At 33.2% G+C, this 26,229-nt stretch overlaps 2 protein-coding genes across 4 annotated transcripts; one reads left to right on the top strand and one right to left on the bottom strand.

The window, feature by feature from the left end:
* Window positions 1–532: 532 nt before the first annotated feature.
* Window positions 533–15,159, bottom strand: LOC138320507 (tetraspanin-31-like). Of its 3 annotated transcripts, none has more exons than XR_011208196.1 (6): window positions 15,000–15,159; window positions 13,433–13,600; window positions 12,695–12,913; window positions 12,293–12,469; window positions 976–4,650; window positions 533–941 (listed from the first exon to the last, which is right to left on the bottom strand). XR_011208196.1 is itself a non-coding variant. In XM_069263507.1 (6 exons), the coding sequence occupies exons 1-5, from the start codon at window positions 15,060–15,062 to the stop codon at window positions 11,094–11,096; spliced, it is 702 nt and encodes a 233-aa protein (XP_069119608.1). In that variant the 5' UTR covers window positions 15,063–15,159; the 3' UTR covers window positions 533–4,650; window positions 11,076–11,093. The 3 variants fall into 3 exon arrangements, 2 of the variants coding, with proteins under 2 accessions (XP_069119608.1, XP_069119607.1); XM_069263507.1 differs by adding an exon at window positions 11,076–11,168 and having other exon boundaries at window positions 533–4,650; XM_069263506.1 differs by having other exon boundaries at window positions 533–4,650.
* A 1,361-nt stretch (window positions 15,160–16,520) lies between these two features.
* Window positions 16,521–25,267, top strand: LOC138320506 (mitochondrial glutathione transporter SLC25A40-like). Its single transcript, XM_069263505.1, has 9 exons — window positions 16,521–16,811; window positions 18,453–18,640; window positions 19,878–19,945; window positions 20,277–20,407; window positions 20,894–21,067; window positions 21,429–21,538; window positions 22,172–22,253; window positions 22,992–23,069; window positions 23,457–25,267. Exons 1-9 carry the CDS (start codon window positions 16,694–16,696, stop codon window positions 23,576–23,578), a joined length of 1,071 nt encoding a protein of 356 aa, XP_069119606.1. The 5' UTR covers window positions 16,521–16,693; the 3' UTR covers window positions 23,579–25,267.
* Window positions 25,268–26,229: the final 962 nt, after the last annotated feature.

The following is a 26,229-nucleotide window of genomic DNA, read 5'->3' as shown; positions in this document are numbered from 1 at the left end:
AAGAAGTCCAGGCCTAGCATTTGGTTATCATATATTATATACATGTATGTTGGGTTCTTAGCAGGTGGTCAATTCCGGCCTATTCTGACTTAGTCACTAATGGCAACAAAAACAGACAAGTGTTGTACTGTCTTTCGATGTTAGAACATAGACAGTGTTTTAAGGTCTTCATTATGGTGATCTAATGGCAGCATTATTCACAACTATAGTGATGTCCATAAAGTCTATAGTGATGTCCATAAAGTCAAATTGTTTGTAATTAACCTCTTCTGATATCTCAAAAAAAATACGCAGAGAATGCGAAATTATACGCAGAAATGCGAAATTAAATCGCCACAAATTTAAGTTGGTTTACATCTCATAGCAGATAATGAGTTAAGAATGCCCAACACTGTCTTGGTCACTACATGCAGTGACTTAAAAACCAAATGATATGGTTTTGTAGACAGATATCCTTTTTGAAGTAGGGAGACTGAAACCATTGAAATTATAACAGTGTGATGCATATGTTAGGTGAGAACAAAAAAACATGTTGTGATTATAACAAGTTTATTAATGAACCTTCAATACCTTTTACAGTTGTATATAATATACAGCTTCCCCATTCACACACAAACCATGTAAAATACATATCATACACAAGATAAAAGGAAAACTAAATAACAAATGGATTTCTTTATGAAGCACACTTGGCAGAGAAACTGAATTACCCTTTGGTGTCTAAATGCCAATAATAATAAGTGAAATGAATAAGGTAATGTCCAATAAAGGTTGCTTTGTAATGACTTCACAAAGGAAAAAAAGAAATGTTTTAGAAAATATTAAAACTGATAACTTAAGCAATAACTAAAATAAAGAAACAAAAAAGATTATCTCCCTTTTATTTGTTAACACAACTAAGGATGTTTGAAACATTTTGGCCATCTTCCTTACAGATATACCTATTTTGGCCATCTTCCTTAATTACAGATATACCTATGTACTTTTCCTTTGTGAAATGAAGAAAGTAATGACACATAATAAATTAATCTGATGATGAAGAATTGAAAATAAATTGGAGAGTTATATCAAACGTGAGAACCATCAAATTATTGAAATTTGTTTACACTGTGCTAGCTGAACAAATAGACCTGTTGACTTATTAATAAATTTTCTAAATAATTCAATCAACACAACCATAGGTATTTCTAAACTTAAATAACCTTTTAAACAGCATTTTAGCCACGTCATATTATGTACATTGATTAGGTTTACAAAACCAGAGCAGGCTTTGGTTATCATCAATAGCTGTGTTTAAGAAAGCATACAGTCTAGCTTATTTACACTGATATGGTTACATTCATATGTAAGATGCTTATAATGTCTTATCACAACAAGATAATGTTAACAATGCTGATGTTGTTTTATGTTTTACTGGAATGTAAAATGCTGTGCATATTGTTGAAAATCAGGGCCAAACCACCAAGATATTTCCTGATTATATCTGTTAACTAATGAACGCACATTGGTTGAACTTTTTGGATTAAGCAAAATACACTAACACATTTAATCAACCAAGTAAAAAATTTTAAGGGACAATTACATACATATTGCACAAGGATCTGTGTTTGATTCTATTACTTTTAACACTGATGTTACATTCTAATAGAGACATGTAATACAATTATATGGATAAAATGCGAGCAGGGAGAGCTGATGGTAAAAGATCAATTTTCATTGACGAAATAAGTGAAATGAACATTAACTTCATAACATTACAGGAATTACAACCAATGTACATCAGGAAGACCTTACATTAACATACAATGACTTCAAACCATTGAGCATGTAATTATACAGTATATAATGACAGTTTACAATGAATCCAATACATTATTTCATTTAGAACAAGAACAATAACTTGAAAAATGTAATGCATAATCATAGCGACTTCAGGATTTAGGCTTCTTTTTGTATGAAGGTGAAAAAAACAGTTAAAGATTACTTGAGAAAAATCAAGTGTGTTAGAGTTATATCCCCTACAACCTCTAGCACATCCAGTCCTAATTTTCTCATCGATAAATATGGCCTTTTCAATCCTGAAGTTTTATACCCAAGTAATTCAATACTAACTTAGCATATATCCTGAAATCAAATTCTAACTCCACACATAAACGAGACTAAAAGACTAGAACTATGACATATATGTATATATATACTATGAGGGTCACTAATTCAATACTGTAATACGCAGCCGTCAATACATTCTCAGATCATTGTTTCCATACCAAGGACCCGCTACATCGGTATCAGGAAATAACATCCTGTTTACGTCGTGGTCGGTTATAAAGGTACTACATGTACCTTCTGAAAAGTTTTAATCAATCTAGACAACATTTCTGTAAAAAAACATCTCATTACTTTGATACATCCCTCAAATTTTTTCAAAAAATTCATTCCTCTGGATACATTTACCGGTTGTCTTACCTGAGACTATCTGCTGTTACACTGACTTATTTGAGGACGTACATCTACATTGTTTATGTAGATGATAAAGTCATGGTATTTAATGCATGCAAGTGTCTCTAAAACTCTAATCCAAACTGTGAACAATTGTATGCCTTAAATGTTGGAATGATGTTGATACCTGTATGACAGTTAACGATATGTACCTAAAATGAGTGTGCAGGAATGTCATGGATTATAATCGAATGTGCCAAGTTATTTACAAACGGTATACTATACTATCTCCACTTGTTTATTATTGCACACTTATCTCTATGGTAAAATTTTCATTTGCGATAAAATATTTAAAATAAAAACAAAAACAAAACAAAAAGATGTGGACAATACATTAACAGTAAATAAACAACCGAGTCACAGAATACTACAAAAGCTAAGTCTTCACTTTGGTATAGGATTTTAAAAAAGATGCTTTTATGAACTTTTCATTAAGTACTCTTCATTGGTCTCCTAATTAGCTGTTTCTATATAAGTGCCACTGAATATCTGAGAAAAGAAATGTTTCAACCTGATTTGTACATATCCTCATCACACAAACATGGATTTCCATTATAAGATTTGTAAAGTTACAACCCCATCAGTTATACAATCCTTTTATACCTGACATAACAACATACAGTTATTGTCTCACAGTACCACACCTAGGCTCACCAATACACCACTGCTCAAATACACAACAAATTGGATTTACTGGTCAAATAATTTTAAAAGTTATTTTTCACAAAATCTGCAGCACTTGTGAATAGCACTCGACCACCTTGTATACCAAAAGTACATGTACATTTGTAACTGACTGAGCATTGTTCCATACTACATAAAGTATACTATGGTATTATTATGATAAATTTTACTCCGAATGGAAAACTATGTATATTCCATGCCTTCTCTTTTGATTTCCTGTATTCAAGTACTGTACATGCATAAGTTATCAAATCAATGATGAGTTTAATTGCAGCTGCAGTGTACAATGTTACTAATTGGTTAAAATTGGTCTTTGTGGATTAATTTTCAGACACAATATTTTGAAGATTTATAAAATGGAACAGTTCAAGAAATTGTCTTTGTATTATAAGTACACATTTAGTCACACTGATAATTTGTTACTACATATCATAATCTCATAGACAATCTATAACCTATAAACTGCAGTAACCAAGTAAGTTGTTTTAATGTCACAGTTACATTCCCAACATGCATCTTAATCCAATATACAGAACTACTACAGAATGTACAAATAAATACGAGAAACAGACACATCATTATTTACATATAAATTATTGTGGCACCTAAGTCAAAGTTGGATCAGTGAGCTGTATACAACCATATTATGAATGTTCATAGTTGTTTTCTTTGTTTGCCTAATTGAGCCTTAATTTACTCTTATACTATTACCCTAAACATCATTCAGAGTTACCTCCCATATTACACCTCTGTTCGAGAGGCTGTCAGATATCAACTCACAGGAAATCATAACAAATATGAGCCTCTGTTCGAGAGGCTGTCAGGTATCAACTCACAGGAAATCATAACAAATATGAGCTAAGTATGTAAGGAAAACCTGGTTTGATAATTTAGCACTAAAAATAAAACATATCAGCTGTACTGAGCCAACTTTTAACAGTAGGGCCAGGCAAGGATCACATACAACTGTAAATAAACTGACTAAGATCTGGAAGGTTAAAATTCTGTGTTTGTCTTTTATCACAAAATCTAAGCTAGGACTAGTCTAGATTTAATCTCTTACAAACATGGACAATATTGCAAACCAAGACATCAGTATTCAACCATTGGGTACACCAATAGTGTTACAGGAGTCAATGAAATATGAGTTCATTATGTATACCATTTTGATCATTCAAGAATACGATGAAATACAGAAATCAGTAAATAAACTGACTTATATAGTTGTTTCCATGATACCATTTATGCCCTAAAACTGATACCAATGAAATACTGACTACCCATCACAATGTCTTGGTCCACAGCATATCTCTGGTGGACTTTGGAAACAGGAATACTTACAGTAATATGTGAACATCTATATAGGAATTATAAACTACTAACTAACTACAACTATAAAAACGCGCTTGGATTTGCTTTAGGGTCTTTCTGATTTCTGTATCGTAGTGCGAGCCAAACTCCAATTATCTGAAACAAAGTATAGAAAATGTTATAAACAACCATCTTAAAACACCCATAAATATTTCATTTATAGTGCATAACAGACTGAAACAGCACCATATCATATGTATAGGATTATAAAACTAGACAGATGTTATTTATGAACACATACTGATTACAAAGCTCCAATATTTTTACACTAATGTTCCTGCAAGTAAAAGCATAAAATTCCATCAGTATTTATTCAACATGCAATTATCATGCATCCTAATAAGAAGTCTACTGAATTAAACTCACGATTCATATGTATAATGTATCTTACTTTCCTGGTCACACTTTTATTTCACATAGAACAAAGAAACGAGACAAATCAGAGAATATTTATTATCCATTATGAATTATACCATATTGTATTTTACATGATCAATGATACCTGTACATGCCTTTCATTATGTTGGTGAGTGACATTTTTGTTATTAAGTGCCAACAGTGTTTGGTATTAAGTACTGTTACTGAGTATAGATCATGTACAATTGGTATTATTATTAAATATTGTTTTCCGTTTAAACATCATATATTGCATTGGCCTTGTATAAGCATAATAACAATAATATTATTAAATATTGTTTTCTGTTTAAACATCATATATTACATGTACATTGGCCTTGTATAAGCATAATAACACATACTAAATGTTAACCTTAGGTGGTATAAAATCAGGTACATATTTATTCCTCTGACATATGATAGAAACATTTATTCCTCTGACATATGATAGAAATATGTATTCCTCTGACATATGATAGAAATATTTATTCCTCTGACATATGATAGAAAACTTCTAAATACTTCATAGTTCATGGTTAACTCTACCATCACTACTCGACCATAAATGAAGAGGGTAACCCATACAATTGAGGATATGATGTACCCTTTGATTGATATAGGTAACCCTACACCATTAACCCATACAATTGAGGATATGATGTACCCTTTGATATAGGTAACCCTACACCATTAACCCATACAATTGAGGATATGATGTACCCTTTGATTGATATAGGTAACTACACCATTAACCCATACAATTGAGGATATGATGTACCCTTTGATTGATATAGGTAACCCTACACCATTAACCCATACAATTGAGGATATGATGTACCCTTTGATTGATATAGGTAACCCTACACCATTAACCCATACAATTGAGGATATGATGTACCCTTTGATTGATATAGGTAACCCTACACCATTAATCCATACAATTGAGGATATGATGTACCCTTTGATTGATATAGGTAACCCTACACCATTAACCCATACAATTGAGGATATGATGTACCCTTTGATTGATATAGGTAACCCTACACCATTAACCCATACAATTGAGGATATGATGTACCCTTTGATTGATATAGGTAACCCTACACCATTAATCCATACAATTGAGGATATGATGTACCCTTTGATTGATATAGGTAACCCTACACCATTAACCCATACAATTGAGGATATGATGTACCCTTTGATTGATATAGGTAACCTACACCATAATAATCCTACAATTAGGATATGATGTACCCTTTGATTGATATAGGTAACCCTACACCATTAATCCATACAATTGAGGATATGATGTACCCTTTGATTGATATAGGTAACCCTACCACCATTAATCCCATACAATTGAGGATATGATGTACCCTTTGATTGATATAGGTAACCCTACACCATTAATCCCATACAATTGAGGATATGATGTACCCTTTGATTGATATAGGTAACCCTACACCATTAATCCATACAATTATGATGTACCTTTATTGATATAGAACATAATCCTGATAGATGTACCCTTTGATTGATATAGGTAACCCTACACCATTAATCCATACAATTGAGGATATGATGTACCCTTTGATTGATATAGGTAACCCACCATTAATCCATACAATTGAGGATATGATGTACCCTTTTATTGATATAGGTAACCCACCAATAATCCATACAATTGAGGATATGATGTACCCTTTTATTGATATAGGTAACCCTACACCATTAATCCATACAATTGAGGATATGATGTACCCTTTTATTGATATAGGTAACCCACCAATAATCCATACAATTGAGGATATGATGTACCCTTTGATTGATATAGGTAACCCACCAATAATCCATACAATTGAGGATATGATGTACCCTTTGATTGATATAGGTAACCCTACACCATTAATCCATACAATTGAGGATATGATGTACCCTTTGATTGATATAGGTAACCCTACACCATTAATCCATACAATTGAGGATATGATGTACCCTTTGATTGATATAGGTAACCCTACACCATTAATCCATACAATTGAGGATATGATGTACCCTTTTGATTGATATAGGTAACCCTACACCATTAATCCATACAATTGAGGATATGATGTACCCTTTGATTGATATAGGTAACTCACCATTAATCCATACAATTGAGGATATGATGTACCCTTTGATTGATATAGGTAACTCACCAATAATCCATACAATTGAGGATATGATGTACCCTTTGATTGATATAGGTAACCCTACACCATTAATCCATACAATTGAGGATATGATGTACCCTTTGATTGATATAGGTAACTCACCAATAATCCATACAATTGAGGATATGATGTACCCTTTGATTGATATAGGTAACTCACCAATAATCCATACAATTGAGGATATGATGTACCCTTTGATTGATATAGGTAACCCACCATTAATCCATACAATTGAGGATATGATGTACCCTTTGATTGATATAGGTAACCCACCAATAATCCATACAATTGAGGATATGATGTACCCTTTGATTGATATAGGTAACCCACCAATAATCCATACAATTGAGGATATGATGTACCCTTTGATTGATATAGGTAACCCTACACCATTAATCCATACAATTGAGGATATGATGTACCCTTTTATTGATATAGGTAACCCTACCCAATAATCCATACAATTGAGGATATGATGTACGTTTTATTGATATAGGTAACCCTACACCATTAATCCATACAATTGAGGATATGATGTACCCTTTGATTGATATAGGTAACCCACACAATAATCCATACAATTGAGGATATGATGTACCCTTTGATTGATATAGGTAACCCCTACACCATTAATCCATACAATTGAGGATATGATGTACCGTTTGATTGATATAGGTAACCCTACACCAATAATCCATACAATTGAGGATATGATGTACCCTTTGATTGATATAGGTAACCCTACACCATTAATCCATACAATTGAGGATATGATGTACCCTTTGATTGATATAGGTAACCCTACACCAATAATCCATACAATTGAGGATATGATGTACCCTTTGATTGATATAGGTAACCCTACACCATTAATCCATACAATTGAGGATATGATGTACCCTTTTATTGATATAGGTAACTCACCAATAATCCATACAATTGAGGATATGATGTACCCTTTGATTGATATAGGTAACCCTACACCATTAATCCATACAATTGAGGATATGATGTACCCTTTGATTGATATAGGTAACCCTACACCATTAATCCATACAATTGAGGATATGATGTACCCTTTGATTGATATAGGTAACCCACCAATAATCCATACAATTGAGGATATGATGTACCCTTTGATTGATATAGGTAACCCTACACCAATAATCCATACAATTGAGGATATGATGTACAGTTTGATTGATATAGGTAACCCTACACCATTAATCCATACAATTGAGGATATGATGTACCCTTTGATTGATATAGGTAACCCACCAATAATCCATACAATTGAGGATATGATGTACCCTTTGATTGATATAGGTAACCCTACACCAATAATCCATACAATTGAGGATATGATGTACCCTTTGATTGATATAGGTAACTCACCAATAATCCATACAATTGAGGATATGATGTACCCTTTGATTGATATAGGTAACCCTACACCAATAATCCATACAATTGAGGATATGATGTACCCTTTGATTGATATAGGTAACCCTACACCATTAATATAGGTAACCCTACACCAATAATCCATACAATTGAGGATATGATGTACCCTTTGATTGATATAGGTAACCCTACACCAATAATCCATACAATTGAGGATATGATGTACCCTTTGATTGATATAGGTAACCCACCTTTAATTAACCCAGTTTTGTTATGGTACATAGATGTAACTGCTAGTGTAGATATACAGGGATAAGTAACTACTTAGAGTATAGATTATTTAGTACGGATTAATCAACCTCATCATCTAAACTCAAAATATCTAGATATACCATTAACTTGAGTTGTGTAATACAATATATGTGCAGATACCAAAATATCACTCCTTACATAATTTATGGTACATTGTATTAAATCAACAACTAATCAGATTGAAAGTAGATGGAAATATAATATACTCCTGTAACACTCTTTACAGTACCGTTCTTCTGTTTCCAAAACAAATCATTTACATATCATCATGCATCAATAATTACGCCCTTCAACATGAACAACTTAAGCTGGTGTCTAAAAAATCCTAGATAATCATTAAAAATATTTACTAAGTGATATGACTTAAGTCTGTAGGGCTTTTTGCCAATCAATATGGAGCATCAAATTACAATTGTAACAGCCTGCTAACACTTGGTAGGATAGCGTAGATCAATGGCATGAATAAGACAACTTTACACTTTAAAGTGATCATTTTGTCATAAAATCACTTAATATTTTAAATGTGTATCCCTGTCCTGCTATTTCTAATCTGTTATCTATAACTAAAAAAAAATCTCTGGTGTAACGGTTGTTTGATAAAATATCATCTTCATTCCAACTTTATCTAAATATGACGCAAGAGACCTATTGTCACCTGAGTTGTTATATAACCAGTATATATTTCAAAGTGCTCAATACATTGTCCTACAAAATATTAAATGAACTCCAGGCCTTGATCCTGTACAAATAAATTTGTCTTATTGTCAACATTAATAAGGATGTTTTACATACCGGTGTATAAGTACATTTTTATGTATATGTAGCTGTAGACTCTCCTCAACAAGATTGAATTGTAATTCAGTACAAATTACTTTGTAAATTCAAACTAAATTGACTCTATTTTTTCAACCTTTCCAACTAACATTAGATTAATATACAAGATGTAATTATTATGCTACAAAGCTGTTTTCATCAAAATCTGTTTGCATTTATTTAAATATTATGTTCACAAGGAAAACTTTTAGCTTATGCACAAATGACAAATGCATGGTGACTGAAAAAGGTAATCTAGGTCATGAGAGAACACCATGGTATTTAAAAATATCATGAAGATACTGGTGAAAGTGAATGACTTTAAAACATACCAATGACAATAGCTATCAAAACAATATCATAAGAGATGCAAATGAAAACCCTGATACAAATTCCAGAGAAGCCACATACCTCACATCCATCACCATGATTATAGCAAACCTTACATAATGTCATGCTTTCAAACCAATTCATAAAGATTTATAAGCAACCAATTTTCTACTGAGTGAAAAGTTACATGCATTATTAATTTACCTAACTTGACATGTCATTTGAATATCTTGATATCAGTATTAATCTAATTCTGTAAGTCTTCCAACAATATCTTGACAATATATATAACTAAAACAATACTGATACCTCTGTTAACACACCCTAAAGCTTCAGTGTCCTAAGTCATGATATTTATAGAATACACAGTAATATAACCGGGATAGAGTATCATACCAGTGTTACTACTACATACACTGCCCTCCAAAAGTTATGCAGGTATACATACGGTACAGAAATATGTAAACCTTTTTTATTACAGGCATCAGTATATATTATTTATCAGCTTATTTATCGTCTCTAATTAATAAACTCATTGTTTTTTTAAGAATTTTCTCCGAGATAAATTAATTGCCAGCAAATTTTAATATATGTAACAGAACTTTTGGAGGGAAGTTTAGAATGTAGTCAAACTTAACTCTAGGTAATTCAAATTGTGAATTGTTTATACATTAATTATTCATCCGATTTATTTTATCCTTACTATTGTATGTTAGTTATACTACATCACTAAATGTATAATACTACCTGATCTTCGTTTTATCAACCATAGAGAGGTACCAGACCAACAGATGAATATTCATCAGAGCTTTTCTTGGGTTGTACATTGGGTTGTACATGATTGACAAATTCAGCAGTAAATTTGACTTTCAATCTTTAATACGAAATAATCTTTGAGTGAAACGAACAACACAATAATAATTTCTTAAACATTTTTTTCCCCCTTAAAATTTCACTGATAATCCAAGAATAGCTCTATGATCACCACTGGGAGGAAAGCCAATGCCAGGAGGAAATAGGTATAATTAGTACACATTCGTGTATACAAACTTGTTAGTTTGACGCAATTTAAAGAAACGAGCTTGGATTGGCTCGTGGGTCTTTCTGGTTACGAAATCGGATTGTAATCCAAACGCCAATTATCTGTAAACGTGAAAGCCACATGACAAATCATGTTAAAGTCACTGTATTGTATCATATCAGCCTATCATGTTTTGTTCATGTTTCTAACGAATGAAAACTGTAATTTTATAAAGTACAAATTGCAATCTGACTTGCTTCATTCTGTTAAATTTTATTAAAGGAATGCATTGTTCTACGTCTTAAATGTGGAGAAATCTGTCCACCTTACAATTGACCAAATATATCCAATTTTAATATCAATATAACACCATATAAATTAAATCTTCCATAAAATTCAAATATCAATTTTTCTTGCCTAAGAAAGCAGCAGTTTTATCCGATAACTGACACCAACCTTATGATTTAGTAACAACTTAAACCAATTTAAGCATCTCAACATTGTTATTTCGCCAAACAATCATGCAGCTGTTAATATTCACTACCTCCTTGCTATAGTTAATTAACTGATCAACAACCAATTAAACCAACGCACAATTACAACACAGATATTGTCTCCTAATTATCATCTATCATTATAACATCATTTACATACTGTATTATTCACTGTTTATGGTTTAAGAAACAAAAAACAGACAAAAATAAGCAGGCAATGGAGAGGTAAATAAAATCTGACAGTAGTACCAATCTATGTCATCAATCGGTTATATTTTGGGTGTAAAGTCGGCCACTTTGTATAATCATTTTCAGAGGCATCTGGTATGAAAAAGACATACTGGTATTACAAAGAACTCAAACAAACTACTGAAGCTATGTATCATCTTACTTATTTCATACAATGCCGGATTTGTTTGATTACCTTGTCCACATTATACAGCTATAAAGCAGACACGGGTATGAGATCTGAACAAGGTACTCTAATACAGCATATGTGTGAAATAAATAACATGATACCCAGCTTTGGAATGTTTGCCCAAGTTTTGGTCTTTTTCATATCAATGATGACTAAAAATGATTAATATGTACAGTATTGAGTAACCATCGAGGCGAAACAAAATGGCCCACTTTCCACCCAAAATACAACCAACAGATGGTGTAGATTGGAGCCCCTAACAATAAGATGTCACTAAATGATCATAATTGATGATTAAGCGATTATGGTTCAGGATCAAAAAATAAACACGTACCTCTGTAAAGCTAAAGAAAAGGCCAACACCTCCAGTTATTTTAAAGGCAGAATGGATTTCATTTTGCAGTGCTTTCAAGCACGTTTGACAGGGACATTTTTCTTGTAGATCAGCGTCAGTGATATTAAAAGATTTTGTACAGCAAGGCCCTGAATTACCGCCATTACAGCATTTGATCTACAAATAATAAGAAGACAGTGTCACATTTTAAGTACATGCTTTTCAACCTAATTAATCTCTATAACTCATCAGCAATTAAAAAGTATTCACTGTTTTCAAGATTTTAGTATATTTTGGTAATCTTAGAGACTTTGATACTATTTGAGTGTTTTAATAAAATTGATCTATCTAACCTTAGATGTGAATCAAGGTCATTTCTTCATCATTGAAAGGAAAGCTTACCCCGCCACAGGGAGGATGTCCACTAGGGTCATCTCCGGGCTTACTCCAATCTGAAAAGCCACAGCAGTCAAATTTGTATTGTACTGTTTCTTTGGTCTGATTTGACGCTAGTCTCCAGCCATTTTCAGCAAACTGTTCCTGCTGTTGTTCGTTGATTGCAAGACATGCACAGGCCAGGGAGAATTGGAGCAGAAACAACATGAACAGAATAATCATATACTGATGTACATAAGGAAGATCAAATTGTTTTAATAACTTACAAACGAGACTTCCATCACCTTTAAATGACCTATGTCAGGGTCAATGAATGATAATTAATGGACTAAGATACCTGGATCCTATAACTCAATTCCCCAATCATTTTAAATGAAACGTTGTTATAGAAAGAAAGTCTGAAAGATGCTCCTCTGCAGATAGAGCATAGAGAAAAAATATGATTTGCCAGCGGTGAAATATGTGTAATATTCCATTCCATAATTAATTCATCTCTAGGAGGATAGAAAGAGACATACTGACATTCATCTGAAATGTTTTGATACACAGCTGTTTTTCTATGGTGTTTATCATGTTGCAGATTTCTTTATAGCAGTCTTTTCGATAAAAAATACATCTGTTCTTGGTTACAAATAATTTCCAAAAGATATATCTATAAAATTACATACAATATCAACAGATACGCTGAAGTATAGATATTGTACTTGCTCTAAATTCAGCACTTGGTATGAAAAAAAAGGATACAAAAAAGAGAAGCACTTGGTGATGTCTGATTGCTCCAATGAGACCAATGAGGGCAATGATAAATAGGAACACTCCACAGGCAATGATTCCTCCCACTAGAGTCAGATTGGTCACTATGGCAACCACTCTACCATATGCTGCAACGCCGATCAAAATGAACGACACAAACTGAAATTAGATAAAATAAACGCATGTTTATGAGTATAGTTGTGATTCAGACATTGTAGGCAATACAAAAATGTATTCACATTTATGAAGCAGTTGTTTGACAGTCCAAACACAAAAATGCAATACTATTCATGGTGTGAAATTTCATAAAATCTTTTGAACTTTTGTAATCATAAAAAAGATTGTTGCTGGTGATGAGATTTAGAAAATTAGTATACATTGTATCTGCAATTAATCTGAAGTTTATAATATACAATCTATCCAGGAACTTCAAAGATTTCTTACTTTAAAAAAAAAACCTATTTAATACACAATTAATTTGAATTCATGTAAATTGAACAATGTTTTTATGAAAATGAAGGGATATCTAGTCATATCCTATGAAAAATTAATTAATTTGGGTTACATTGTGCTTGTTTATGGCCCTGTATAATAATAATGACTATCACTGTAAGATAAAATATTGAATTGATAGCCACAGGGAGTGAGATCGACAGCCAGAAGGTAGGCTCAGTTAATTTTTCAATGAATTTTCCTTAAATGTGCATGTAAATGTTGAAAAATATTTTCTAATTCCTGAATTTTGTATATGTTTCAAGGGATATCTAATGTTACACTTTTTTTAAATTTTGCCAGTGGAATAATTGATGAAGTAACGAAAAAGAACAAATTGACATCAAAGTGCATGTAATAGTCTATTTTACAAAAAAACAAATAAAGGAAGAATATTTCAAACAAATATGAAGATAGAGCAAGTAGTTTTCTGAGAGCTCACATTATGACTAATCTACTCCTTATAAATGTGATCAATATCTTTATAGAACTGAGACTTTTCATTTCATGCATTGAATTTTCTGAAATAGCTGATTACATCAAAATAGTACATTTTTGAAATTTATTGTATACAATCTTTAAATATGCACTGAATAAGAATTACAATGATATATAATTATAACTCCAGTTTAAGATTTTCAGTATGCATGTTCTATACGTGTGCACAGCTGCGAGCCTATGATAGCTGGTGATCACAACAGACTGTTGTAACTGAGCCTGGACATATATTGATGAATACTAGCTACAACTTGGTCAGTGTATACATCTTATCGTTAAATACATCGTATTGATCGCTCTACAACATAAATCATCCAAAGTGAAGTTACCCAATTCTATTTTTAATTTTGTTCACAGTCAAACATATGATTCCATTAAAACTACAAATGACACATAGATATTTACACGTAGACTGGCGATATGTCCCGAGGCCTGATAACATTCAACACCACACAATAGCTTTACAATAGCATGTCCATGCAGCAGATTTTTACACAATTTTACCACACCAATATTTCTGGAGAATAAAAAGGTTGTACTCTAATAAACGATTAAATAAATAACTTACAATATACAACACATTCAATGCAGCTAATGCATTCTTCGAACATTGAAATCCTCCGCACACCATTTCTGCTGTAGATGTGTATGAGCGTTTACCGATCCGACTCTCACCGTTGTTGGAGACACGACAGCAGGCGCAATGGCGAATATAATCAGGTGATATTGACACTGGACATAGTTTCGTAAAAATTTGAGTTAACAATATAACCCTTTCATTTTAAAATTCGAAGTTCAAGTAACGAAATTCCAGAAAGAAAAATAGAATGATTAGTTATATGAAAAGTCCCTGTCAGTGTGATAATTACCTATATCTTTAATATTTTCATTATTTTCGTATACGTAGCAAGAGGTCAATGGGGCATGTCGAAATCACAAAAACCAGCTTGCCGGAAATTTTTACAAGTTGTTGCGATTGGTATACATTTCTTCATTTTATATATATTCTACAGAAGCGTATTAGGCTCACGTACGAAATATTTTTTAGGATAGCGAAAATGTTTTATTATATTATTGTTTTATTATGTTTTATATTACACTTACTTAAAAATTCATATACACGCAATAACGACCCATCACCTTTCCGGAGCGAGAAAATAAAGGATTTTTAAAGGACTGAAATCCTCATTAATATCATTAGAAAATCATATATCGATGGCCTAGATGAGGCTACAAAAACAAAAAATAACCAAATTTTGCTGCATAATATTATCCTCGACATTCCAGGTGTTACTACCACTGACGTTATATCCACATCAGTGATAGTAACCCTTGTGATATCGAGGATGGCGTATGTAATTCATGTGATAAAATTGAAGGTATTTTCAAAAACATGTTTCTGGTATTATAATTTTGTCGTCTAGCAGGCGCAGTGGTAGTCAACTAACACTCGATATTTATAGGATGACGACAGGAAACATATAGGACGACCCGCGTTATGAAAATCTACATATTGGATTTATTTTAATTACATTGTTCACAAGTTGATGATAAGTGTAGTATTAACGGTAAGCCAATAACTTTTGCTACTCTACAAAATTACCGGTCTCGTTTTATACATTGAAAACAGTTTTGGATAGTTACGTTTAGAACTGTTCTGAAAAACTAGAATTAGGGACAGTTAAGCTCCTGCTCTTCGCGTGTACAGTACAGTAATCCTTTGATTAAAAAGTCATTAATAAAAGGTGAACAAAGGAAATATTTCTTCATCTTGCAATACGCATACACATGTATCAAAGTTTTTCATGGAAATTATCAATAATATACTGTACAGTATGGGACACATGAGAAAACGGAATAAACCCGAACAATGCACAAAATATCAATAAAACATATCTTGCGCAATGTTAAAGCACCTACAGTATGCTATTCGTGAACACGAAATTAGAAGCGTCATTTGCAGTATTTATACAAAGATTTTCAACATTATGTAATTTTCAGTATGCCGTACATCTAACCCGGGATCGATTCTAATTTTAGTTTAAAAGTCAGTGTAAGAAAAATGCTTGTAATACTTTACGAATACCCTCGTTACAAGCGTTTCACCGATAGCAGAACAAACACGCACTTCAACATGTGAGCTAGAAGGTGGCCCGTCTGCGGATTATGTACGAATAACATGATTCGGATAACTTAAATGGTAAATGACATCGGGTTTAATTTTAACATGGTTTGAAAGAAGCCATAACACTTAAGAGGAAGATGGGCGAAGTCAACAGTGACGGCAGCTCCGAGAAAAGCTGTGATGCTGCAAAAAGCATCACCCCATGGCAGCAGATGATTTCATCATGTTCTGGAGCGATTCTCACGTCGTTTTTCGGTAGGAATCATTTTCATTTGTTTAAAGTTGACAATCTTTTTTTGGTTTTAATGCATGCATTTGCGTTGCATAAACATATTCACACTTTATTGAAGAAAAGTAATCTGGGTCAAAGGTTATATAAGGGTCAGCTAGGGAGATAACTCATAATGATATAGATGAAGTATTTTGTTAACTACTGTCATTTCATCTTCATACCACTCCATCCATACATAACATGGGCGGTGCTCTGTTTGTTGATGGCTAGATCCTAGATGATCAAGCCAAGTTGTACAAAAGATCACATGTAACAAAAGTAGGTCACACTGACCTAGATCTTGATCTTTGATTTGACTTATTTGCTTTCCATTTTTCCCCAACGAATTTACATAATATGCGATAATAGATTTCAATATTTAAACGCACTTTGCAAATGATCAGAAACATAAAATTAGAGATATTGGTAACTCTGCCATTTTTACGATCAGCGGATGTACCTCTATATTAGCTTAGGTTTTTTTTATATATATACTCTAAAATAGTTCAGTACAGGAGAGAAACTTACAAAAATCAAATTAAATCATTAATCGGGACAATTGGTCATATCAAACCCTGATTTAATGTTTAAACTTTGTATTGATACAGAAATATCATGTTTAAAGATGCTCCACCGCTGACAAATGGTATTTTTTCACTATCAAAAACAGGAGCAGTCAATTAAGTATTTTTCTTCAGTTACAAAAGTTACTTACTTTACACCATTACCACCATTGAAAAGTTTGAGCTTCTAATTTTACTTCAAGATAAAAATATGAAAAAAATTCTGCAGCACTATATCCTATATGGAACAAAGTACTGAATGCGCACGCACCAAAGGCGAAACAAACTATTTTATATTATTTTTTGTGTTAATTAGGCATATATATACACGATTAAACACCAATTATTGTTCAAATGATGAATTTGATTTATGTTCTGTCGGCGGTGGAGCATCTTTAAAAGAATACACTTAAAAAGTAGTTAGCCTAGGGAAAATGCCTATAAAACGGAGGTCCCTCGATCTGCCTGTAAACAAAGATAAAGAAGGAGTTTCTAATCTCTATATGTTTATGATATTATCTATATACTCTTGCAAATTTTATAGTGCTATCTTACAGAAGCATACTGCCAGAGACACAGGACTTTACCCCCAAGAGTACACCCCCAGGGGCACCCTGTGACACATTATACTTATAACAGCAGGCAAACAGTTGTCGAACTCCCTTTCAGCTGAGTGCTAGGCATGAGCAGAAACTAGCAGTTTGATAGGCTATGGTGTGTCTTGGTCTGGGACAGAGATTTCCTCACATAGGCGAGCATGCTACTTCAGGTCAAAAGTGAGGCATTGTTAAGAGAGACGTTAGGTCATGATCAGGAAGAGAAAAGTCCGTTAGGAACAAGAAAAAGGATAAGATGCCAGTTTCATCAGCTCCGCAGATTGAGGGGCATTAGCTAGGTACATTTCTAACTTCTTACTTGCAGGGCCGTAATCCGTATATAACCCTGTGTCAAAACCCAACATTATGTGGTGGTTGTCTGGTTGATATATTGCTGATAGAATTTCAAGATAAAATGGATGATAAGATTTAAACAATGGTTACCGGGTACTGCAATTATTTTCAGTGACGCCACTAGATGTTGTAAAGATTCGACTTCAGGCTCAGAAGAGTCCATTACAGAGGGGACAATGCTTCCTCTACTGTAACGGCTTGATGGATCATGTATGCTGGTGTAGGAACGGAAATGGAAATAACAACAAACCTGTGCACTGGTATAAAAGGGGCTTACCTCAGCCTTTTACAGGTACTCTGGTACGTATTATCATATGTATAAGCATACCTTATTTTAATTCTCAAGATATATTGCTATGTTCGAATTCCCTAAAATAAAACGTAATGAAGATTAGTCAAAAGCTGTATCTACCAGAATTATTGAAGGTGTTGTGACACTGCAGAGCTGTACCCTCGACTTACATCAAAGCAGCAGCTTTTCAGCTATCAACTATATTTTCACATCAGGTAATTTCAAACTATTAAAGGCTGAATCATCTGTTGGGACATCCTCGATACTCCAGGGCTTCCGATCACTTACGATCTGGACACCCCTGGACTATCTCATAGTGAAATTGAAGGCAGCTCAGCGGAAAACATTTGACCAATCACAGGCTAGCAAAGACTTCTTTGAAGACTGCAGAGAGAGCGACGCCTAACATCAAAGCCACACAGTCAACCACAGTGTACCGTTATACGGCTCTTTTGATGTACATCAAATGACTAAATTACCTGTTCTATTCTGTTGCCTCCAGTTTTACTATGAGATAGTCCAGGGGTGTAGAGATCGTAAGTGATTGGAAGCCCTGGAGTATCGAGGATGCTGTTGGGATTGCAAAACGTTGAAACTTGCTTTATAAATCAAATTTTGTTATAATCAATGAGCTGAAAATAATCAAATCTTTTATAATTTTAAAGTTAAATGTTGCATGATAATTGTCCTTTGCTGGTTTTAAATCCTAGATGAAATCTCATGTTATCCCTGTTAACTTATTACAGCAGGTGTTAGATTAAGGCATGAGACATTTTGTACTTTTGTTGTGTATTAATACACAATTTAAAATAGTTGTTTCCTTGGATACCAATGTGCATATAAAATTGTCCAAATATTTTAGCTAGTCTTTACTTGGTAGTTATTATTACCTACTAAAACTACATTGAATGTATATTTACATGCATACACAATTGTTATATTTACAAATATGTATGACACAAACATTTTATATTTTTTAAAAAGAAGATGATAGATCAGTGACTCATCTTCACTATAAATGTAAATTGTTATGTTTTCAATTATTTTCGTGGCTGCTCAATTTTGTGTTTTTCTGTCCATTGACTTGATAATTCATGACAATTTTAATTTTGCGATTCTACAGTATTATTGATACAGTATATGTGTCTACAGACTGTAGTTATTATTTTGTATCTTTAGGAAGCCTAACAGTATTGATACAGTATATGTGTTCTATAAAATGTAGTTTATATTTTGTATGTTTAGGATGCCTTTATAAAGATTTCCAGACAAGAGGGCCCAGCATCTCTATGGAGCGGCCTCCCACCAACATTGTAAGTGTCAAAACAGCTGATAGTCTTAGAGTTTTTATTCTGGTTCACTCTCACTAGTGTTTTATATGGGAGAAATTATTGATGTACACATATTTTATCTGCATTTTTAAATTTGACAAAAAGGATTGGACACAAGTTCTAACAACTTATAAATAAGCTCTCTCTCTCTGAGCGATTCATAGAAATATACCAGTGCAAAGTGAAGGCTAATGTATGCATGTACTTAAAGATATCCCCACACATAAAGCCTCAAGATTGGTAAACATTTCCTTGAGGATAACCCATGCTTTGCCTATAAGCCCCATTTCATGAATTAAATTTATGTTGACAGGGTAATGGCTGTACCTGCCACAGTTGTCTACTTCACCTGTTACGAGCAGTGTCGTAACAAGCTGGGATATAGTGATGGACTTCAGCACGGACAGTGGTGGAAACCCATGGCAGCTGGAGTTATAGCACGCAGTAAGTTATATTGTATAGCATTAACATAGAAAATGGTGGAAACCCATGGCACCTGGATTTATAGCTCACAGTAAGTTATATTGTATAGCATTAACATAGAAAATGATGGAAACCCATGGCACCTGGAGTTATAGCTCGCAGTAAGTTATATTGTATAGCATTAACATAGAAAATGATGGAAACCCATGGCACCTGGAGTTATGGCTCGCAGTAAGTTATATTCTATAGCATTAACATAGAAAATGATGGAAACCCATGGCACCTGGAGTTATAGCTTGCAGTAAGTTATATTATATAGCATTAACATAGAAAATGATGGAAACCCATGGCAGCTGGAGTTATGGCTCGCAGTAAGTTATATTATATAGCATTAACATAGAAAATGGTATATTTTTGGTATATTTTCAGCCTTGTATATTTTGGTATATTTTCAGCCTGGTATGTTTTGGTATACTTTCAGCCTGGTAAATTTTGGTATATTTTCAGCCTGGGCAGTGACAATGATAAGCCCCCTTGAGATGGTGCGTACCAAAATGCAGTCAGAACAGCTGAGTTATACTGCTGTATGGCAGTCTGTGAAGAAAATGGTCCGACAAGAAGGCGTCCTGAGATTGTGGATGGGACTAGGTCCCACATTACTCAGAGATGTCCCTTTTTCTGGTGAGGCATTTTTCTAGGTTGATATTTTTGTCATTTTTATGTTTAAATGTTACACCTGAGAACATATTAAGCAAAATTAAGATTAATTTATTTAAACTTTTCAACATTTCTAAGATTAAACTACATAATATAATTGCTGTCTGTGTATATGATTTTCCATTTTAAACAGCTTTTCATTTTATATAGATCTGATTTGATTCGAGTAGACAGTGTACACCTACTTTACCTGTATACCTTTGGTTTTATGATGTAAGGAAATTGATACTTGTATTATTCTATGAATAGGTTCTAAATCATTTTCTGCTATCAATAATAAAGTTACAGGCAGTATCATTAGCTACATCAACCCTTAATTTTACAGCATTGTATTGGTTTGGATATGAAAGCTTTAGATCAATGATTCAGAAGATTCATGGCAAAACAAGAATTAATTTCTGGGAAAATTTCTTCGCTGGTGCTGCTTCAGGTGCTGTAAGTAAAATGTGTCATTGTCTCATGATAGTTAATGGTGTTTCGGTTATAATATAAATCAAAATTAGGCTGAAGTTAAGTAAAAAAAGAGGTCAAGGCCATATGGTCAAATTAGTCTTTACATCTTTTAATTGATTAACATTTTACTATAATTAAGTGTCACTTTCTTATTTAATATTGAGTCGGCTACCAAGGTTGCTATATATGTCATTTGACAAGATCACTTGGCCTCATATTGAGGTTAGGTATAATATGTTTTCAGAATGTCCAGAATCAAATTAGATTTTTATTGACCAGTGATTAAGGTTATAGTAGACTTTCTGACATGTTATCGTTGTCTTGGTTTCTATTTGTGCTTTAATCTTATATTAATTTTGAAATGAGTAGAAAATATGACTGGCGGACTGTGTTCTTAAAAAGAACTTGTTGTTTATCGATAGTTTGATATTGCAAGTTTTCAGAAAGATTTATTCTTTTAAAAAAGGATATGAATCTTTGATCATATTGATAGAAATTTTAATTTTATTCTAGTTCAACATGATACTATGACAAGTTATGATTGCGTAACTACTATCAATTACCATTGATATCAGATTGCAGGTGTGATACCATTACCTTTTGATGTCTTTACAGATTGCAGGTGTGATAACATTACCTTTTGATGTAATCAAAACTCATCGACAGATAGAACTGGGGAACTTAATGAGCTCAGCAGGTAAGGCAACTCTAGACACTAAAGCTGGAGATACACGAGTAGAGATGCAGGTTTTTAAAGGCATAACTGGTCTGTTATAGATTTCACTGTTTATGAAATAACAATAATTATACCATTAATATTACTGTAACTTTATCCACATGTTACACATGATATTTGATAAACTATCATTTGTTGGACTATTGTTATACATCCCCCCTCCCACCACCACCACCACCACCACATGGCAAAGAAGTTAAGGTGTGAGGTGGGGGTGGGGGGGGTATACTGGAATCCGGTTGTCCATCTCTCTCTGTCTGTAGACACACTTTTGTCCTGCTAACTCCTAAACTACAAAACAGATTTTGACAAGATTTTGAACACAGAACCTTGACATAAAGGGTAGTTGAGTAAACTATAGAGTTCTGCAATGTACCCTATTAATGTAGTTTTTACTATTTGTGCAGTTGGTGGTATAAGTCAGCCTCTCTGGCGACAATGCTAGTTTCTATTGGTGATGGATTGATGCTAAAAGATGATATCTTCCACTAATGATGTCATTTCAATGGGAAGATTACAAAGAGTTAAGTTTCATCACCACTACATGGAGATACTTGTCCTGCACAAACGTTATCGGTTATAACATGGTACATAAATTAGACCCATAAGTCAACAGGATTCCAAAATATGCTGATGCTATACGAGTAATAATCAATTGAAATTCATTCTATAATATGTAAAAAAAATTGTGTTCAACAGGTAAAAATCAAACAAGCTCAACATTCCGTCTGATACAAGGTTTATACAGGCAGCAAGGAATTACCTCCCTTTTCACAGGTTATATGACTATCTTCTTTGATTTTGATTTATTGCAGATTTTATTCAACTTATCCTTTTATTATCCTGTTATTCCAAACATTTTGCTCCATTTCTACGGAGCTCGATTTGCCCTCTTCTATTACTTCGAGAATAAACTTCTAATTATGATTCGATTTGTAGAAGCTCTTCCATTAAAATGTTGAAAGATTTAAGAAAACCTTTCTTCTGAGTAGATCAGCTCAAGTTCAATTGAATTCTATAATATTAGACTTTTTTCTGGTACAGGGTTTATAAAGGATGATGATTTGTGTGCATTTTTATGAAAACAAGATATGGACAATAGTTTGATAATACAGAAAATACTGTAAGGAAATAATAAATGGTGCATGATTTTATTTGTTGCAGGTATTGTTCCTCGAGTGATCAAAGTTGCTCCAGCCTGTGCCATTATGATAAGTTCTTATGAATATATCAAGTCTGTGTTCAGGGAACGTAACCGACTGACACAACAGATGTTAACAATATGATCTGTCTAAGGCTCTTTGTTTTTATCATGCTGATGTGATCAGCCAGGTAACATTCAACAGTTGATGACTCTCTGTGGCAGGGAGATCACTCTCATCTTCCTGTCAGGACTGTGAAAGGGCAATCACTCTCATTTTCCTGTCAGGACACTGTGACAGGGAGAAAACTCTTATCTTCCTGTTGGGACACTCAAAGACAGCGGAGACAGAATATCAAATTTTCCCCTGAGGTATGAAAGACGATTCCAACGTACCATGATGTGGAGAGATTTGATATTTTAAGACTTAAAATGATCATCCCTTAGTCCCATACTTGGTGATGTCAAAAATCATTTTAAAACTTTGTATCTTTAAAGAGATTGTTAGAAGCTGATTTATGATCTATTTGTGCTGATTCACAGTGTACACCTTATATGATGGGAGTGTGGAATCTGTGTCATCGGAATTAGATACAAAAGGACTGACATTTTATGTTAGTAGTATGCTAAAGTATTGTTAATAGATCAATACCCTTGAGCTTTTTCTGTACGTGATACTTAGCAGTACTTTACAGGTATTACATTAATTTTTATAAATGCAGTTGTATGAGTGACTTTGAATAATGTTTTCTGTATGGAATGAATGATATATTGTGATGTTATATCTCTATGTACACATATGAATATTGAAACTTGATCATTTAACTTACCTGTATTAAATTACCTGTGATATTAAGATATGAAGTTGTACTCCAAGTTCAGAACATAGCCAAATCGCATGGAATGAAAGATTTTAAATGTAAAATAAAAATTGATGTATATTAACCAGAAAAAAGATTTTTGTTGCACTTGAATGTTCTTGGTTGATTGGCTTCTGCTTTAATATCTGTGAACAAATATATTTGATACAAGAGGATAAAATCCTTTTTAATGAATGAACTAATTATGTATAGTCATGTGATTTATATCATTCCCAAACCTAAAATCAAACAATATGCTGTTGTTAATTTTGCATTTTTGAAGTGCAATCTACCTGTAAATAGAATTACATGTACAGACCAGTATTTCTACTCCTTCATTTATACTGAATAGGAACTGTAACAAGTATAATTTTAATAAGATCGACAAGGAATTGAACATAATACTGTACAAAATAAAGTGATTTTAATATGACCTTGAGTTAATATGGTTCCACCTGTTCGGGTCTATTTAACGGTTTTCTGTACTTGTATGTTAGAGTTGTCTGATCTTGGCCGTAGTTTGTGTATGTGAGAAAATGATGTATCAATCTGCAAGGCCAAGTAACTCTGTAAATACATAGTAACAATAAAGAAGTATTTATATGTATATAACGTATATGTATACATACCATAATTACATGGAGTGTCTACTATCTAATCGTAGACATTAATTGTCGAGTTGAGAGGGCACCGATTGGAGAAGATAACCAGGTGATAGAGTTTGCTCTGTACCAGTGTCCAGCTATTTTTGATTCAGTTTATCTAGTCTGTTTTATGAACATTTATTTAGTGTGAAGACATTGCTACCTCTTCACAGATTTTACGACTTTGGTAACCGATTACCAAGCCTGGTATTCAGAACTAGTCTTCGTTAGAATTTTAAAATGAAGTCTTAAATTGGTTAAATACAAATGTTTTAATTTTACATTGAAGACTATTTTGAAATACATGTATAAATAAAAGCGACAATTTTATCCTGATCTTTGTTTTCTTGCTTTTAGGTCCTCACAATATTTTAGAATATATTTATAATACTTGCTTGATATTGTTTTCCACATTCTGATTCATTAAAGTTACTTCCCTTTGTTACAGTTCGGACAAAAATGTCGGGGAATGGATGACATGAATGTTTTATATTCACTAAAATCACAGAATTTGACAGTCCAGAAAAATTTCTTACCTAGACAGTTTAGGGTGGGAACAAAAATGTCCGTATTCATTGTCTACAACTTATAGTGTTGTCTTATTAGTGACTGTGATTAAGATTGTGTATAATCCTAGAGGATTTAAGCTACTGTTACATTGTGATACTTATGTGTTTTACTATAACTCGGCATGTCCGTTGCCTCTCGTTATTGACTTCATGTACAAAATTTAAGTTTTGATTTTAGTCTACTTCATCACTGCTACTTTGAACTATGATTTCTTTACAAAAATACTTGGATCATTAAAAATGTATAGGCTACTTTTAGATATTGGTAGACTTACTGACTAGTTTTCTCAGAGATGCAAATGATGTAGCCATCAATTTCTGCTCCTAAGGGAAGAAAAAAAAACCTTTAAATACCTGAGTATGTCCAAGTAACAATATAAGGATTACAGAATCACAAGTATCAGTTTCATAGCTGACCAGTTCTTCATTAACATGTAATTCAGTACAAATATAAAGCATATACATGTACATGCAGTTCAGAATCAAATTTTCTATTTTTAGCCCACCATCATCAGATGGTGGGCTATTCAAATCGCCTTTCGTCCGTGGTCCGTCCGTCCGTCTGTCCGTTAACAATTCTTGTTACCACTATTTCTCAGAAAGTACTGAAGGGATCTTTCTCAAATTTCATATGTAGGTTCCCCTAGGGCCCTAGTTGTGCATATTGCATTTTGGGAGCGATCGGTCAACAAGATGGCCATCTTGGATTTTGATAGTTTAAGT

The sequence above is a fragment of the Argopecten irradians genome, chromosome 4 (assembly GCF_041381155.1).
Source record: "Argopecten irradians isolate NY chromosome 4, Ai_NY, whole genome shotgun sequence".
Taxonomy (NCBI): domain Eukaryota; kingdom Metazoa; phylum Mollusca; class Bivalvia; order Pectinida; family Pectinidae; genus Argopecten; species Argopecten irradians.
Note: the sequence above shows the minus strand (reverse complement) of the source record. Positions and strands in the feature narration are given on the sequence as shown.